Here is a 3702-nt window from a genome sequence, read left to right on the forward strand (position 1 = left end):
GGTCCAGAGCCCCCATGATGCCAGGGCGGCAAAGGGTCGTCCTCCTCCTGACCTCCCCCTTGCCCTCCTGACCCCCTCCCCCTCCTGACCCCCCCTCCTAACCCCCTCCCCCTCCTGACTCCCCTCTCCCTTCTAACCCCACTCCCCCTCCTAACCTCCCCCTCCTTACCTCCCCCTTCCTCCTGACCCCCCTCCCCCTCCTGATCCCCCCTCCTCCTGACCCCCCTCCCCCTCCTAACCCCCCTCCTCTGTGCCCCTGCAGGAGGAGTGTATCATCACAGGACAGTCCCACTTCAAGAGCTTTGACGACAGGTATTTCACCTTCAGTGGGGTCTGCCAGTACCTGCTGGCCCGGGACTGCCAGGACCACTCCTTCTCCATTGTCATAGAAACCGTGCAGGTGAGCTCAACAGGCACCCGTCAGGAGGCAGACGGAGGAGTGATGGGGTGGGGGGAGTGGTCCCTCATTACTGAGCTGCTGTGTACACAACATGCTTCTTTTCTCTAGAGAACGGAGCCAAGGGGAGGACATATAGAGTGTGTAGGGCTTCCCCTGAGGGTCTGAGTCCCGATTCGCTTTGGGACAATAGGCCCAAGGAACAAGAGGCCTGGGGTGCCTCATGTACTACCAGACCCAGACAGGAAAGGGCACAGGAACCGTGGGAAGCTGGGCAGGGGGATAGGTTGGGCTCAGGACCTTCTTGCTGCACAACTCCAGGGGCACCATTCACAGCGATGGAGCTGTGACAGTGGGGTTGTCCTGTGAGAGAAGGCCAGAGGATGTGTGGGGTTGGAGTCTTTCTCTGAGTCCAGGGGTCCTGGGCTGGGATGCTGGGCTGGCGGGGTGTGGTGACGTCACTCTGCATGCCCCTCATGGCAGTGCGCCGATGACCCTGATGCTGTCTGCACCCGCTCAGTCACCGCCCGCCTGCCCAGCCTGCACAACAGCCTGGTGAAGCTGAAGCATGGGGGAGGAATCGCCATAGATGGCCAGGATGTCCAGCTACCTCTCCTGCAAGGTGGGTCCCGCCTCCTCTTACAGGCTGGGCTGGCCCAGCTCCCACAGCACCTGCCCTTCAGCCGTGCTCACTGCTTTCCCTTCTGTAGAAACATGCGAGAGTGCTATCTCTGGAGGGCAGGCTGGGTATCCTTGGCATGCATCCCTGTAAGAATGGAAGGCTTCCTGGAGGAGGAGGACAAGTGCAGGAAGATGGCTGGATGCTGGAGACGAAGAGGCTGCTCCAGGCCTGGGAGAGAGTGTAGAGGGAAAGCAGGACCCAGACGGTTCTCCACTCAGCTTGAGCCAAGGGGACAATTGAGGGTTGGGTTTCATGTTTCTGGTTCTACTTTGAGGTGGAAAAGGATCAAAGCCTGTCACCGAGAGGTTGGAGGAATGGCTGGTGATGAGTAAGACCCTTGGATGTCATGGGACAGAGCCAGGTGACCCTGTGACCCACGACAGGGAGCAACCTACCTGTCCAGTGCTTTGCCAGGCTGCACTGTGCCGTTTTGCCCAGCATGATCTCAAACGTCACCCTCAAAGTGGCTCTCAGACCCCTCCCCTTGTCTTCTTCTTCATGGCCATTGGCCCATTGTTCTGGCATTGCTCTCAGCCGGTGAACTGGGGCCAGTGGGCACACAGCATGCCTGTGTGTCAGTTTAACGCTGTGTGTCTGCCCATGAGACGACATATTCCTCCAGGGCGCACAGTATCGCTCAGCTGTGAGGACTGAGTCACTCAGTCTAGAAGGGTCGTGCAGCAGCAGACCGGCCCAAGGAATGCTTAGGCCTCAGGGGTTCGATGGAAGACAGATCCCTGGCTCAGGGCGCCTGTGCAAGCTATGGATGCACAAACCTTGGCCGCCACCTTGTGGCAATAGGGGGAATGGCAAGCTACAGCAAGAAGACAGAGGCACCTTCTTGGGGAATCCTATTTGCACTACACCCATCCTCCTGAGACCCCCTTAAGATTCCGGGACACCTCCATCGTCCCCATAACGGATTGCTTTCATTGCTACAGTTCTTGGTGAGACAGCCCATCTCTCCCCAGGATACATCTGCCTGCCACCATGCTGCCCTCTCCCCATCTTAGCCCAAATTCTGGCCCTGCTCGGTTTTAGGTGACCTCCGCATCCAGCACACCGTGATGGCCTCTGTGCGCCTCAGCTACAGGGAAGACCTGCAGATGGACTGGGATGGCCGCGGGAGACTGCTGGTGAAGGTAGGCCCTCTGATCACTGCCTCCCCGCAGTCCAGCCTTACAAAGTGCCCCTTGTGCTGTGGGCAGAGTGGCTTTGTGTGTGGGAGAAGAATTCATTTCTCCGCAGGCCCTATGCCCCCAGAGGGAGGAACAGACCTCTCTTGTTTACCAGAGGCTGGTGTTTGCTGTCTGGACGCTCCTTGTTTGTCCTAGGGGTTCTCACGCCTGGGGCTCTGGTACCCCCGAGGGCCTTCTGAGGAGGTGGGCTCCCAAGGGGCTGGGAAGGGCAGATTTGCTGCCCGGCCTCTTGGCTGCAACAAAACCTGGGAGCAGGGGTGTCCCTGGGGCAGCAAGGGAAGAGCCAGATTGGCACTCACAGCCAAGCCTGTGTTGTGCACCCATAGGGGACAAAGCCGTCCCACTGCCCAGGGAGGGGTGCACTGGGAATCACCAGATCCCGCACCCGGGCCCTGGGCCTGTGCAGTCCAGGGCCACTTCCCCTTGCTCTCTGTAGTGATGGGGTCACAGTTAGATAGCGATCTCTATATTTTTTTTTGGAATTGTCACTGCCATTTTATAAACAAAGCAACCAGGGCTCCTGGGGGTTGGGAGGCGTGTCCAGTGCTGCACACTGGCTGGCGGCAGAGCCCAGCAGCTCTCTGGGTGGCAACCTGCCCACTAGACCAGTCCTGCTCCCTTTTTGGTCTTCAGGTGCCTTTGTCCTTTAAAAAATGATTGAGCACCTCAAGAACTCTTATGAAGTTTATATCTACCGATATTTACCAGATTAGAAGTTAAACCAGAGACATTTAAAATATGTACTTGGGAATTCTCTTAGAAATAACAATAATAAACCCACTACCCATTAATATAAATAACATTTTTCGGGGGTGAGGAAACTTTTTCCCAAAACAAAAAGCATTGAGAAGAATACCCTTGTTCTACAATTCTGCAAAGTTCTTTAATGGCTGGCTTAATAGAAGACAGCTGGTCTCACAACCACTTCTGTATTCAATCTTTGCGATATTACTTGTCATGTTGCCTCTGGGAAATACCACTTCACACTTATAAGAGCATGAGAGGGACAAAGCCAGACACTGTCTTTGTGTTAGTATGAAAACATTTTGGCCTGCAGGGTCCCTGGAAAGGGCATCAGAGACCCTCCGAGACCACACTCTGAGAACCATTGCCCTATGTCATTCCTAGGATCCCTGCAGAGTCCCCTTCTGTGTCCCCGAGTACCAGGTTCCACAGGGCTTGAGGGTATAATACTGTGATGGGCGTCTAGGGTGTCCCCGATGAGTTCCTGGCGTCCTCCATCCTGATGACGTCATGTTCTTTCTCTTGTTTTAAAGTCCCCAAGAGAGTTCCAAATTAACTTCCTTTTCCCCCCCTCTTTTGTAAAAAATAAACCCTATGACCACAGCCCATAGAGCATGAGGAGACCTTGTCAGCCCCTCATTTATAGTTGGAAATAAAGACCCATCATTTTTGGAGCAAGA

General features: G+C 55.3%; 1 protein-coding gene across 1 annotated transcript; it reads left to right on the top strand.

Moving 5' to 3' along the window:
* Positions 1–262: 262 nt before the first annotated feature.
* LOC102420980 (von Willebrand factor-like) lies at positions 263–2221 on the top strand (the record flags this gene model as incomplete). The annotated part of the gene is made up of 3 exons (XM_006109500.1): positions 263–400; positions 881–1019; positions 2121–2221. Coding segments are annotated over 3 exons (378 nt in total), but the record flags the coding sequence as incomplete, so codon positions are not given.
* Positions 2222–3702: the final 1481 nt, after the last annotated feature.

The sequence above is a fragment of the Myotis lucifugus genome, unplaced genomic scaffold (assembly GCF_000147115.1).
Source record: "Myotis lucifugus unplaced genomic scaffold, Myoluc2.0 scaffold_10618, whole genome shotgun sequence".
In the NCBI taxonomy this organism is placed as follows: domain Eukaryota; kingdom Metazoa; phylum Chordata; class Mammalia; order Chiroptera; family Vespertilionidae; genus Myotis; species Myotis lucifugus.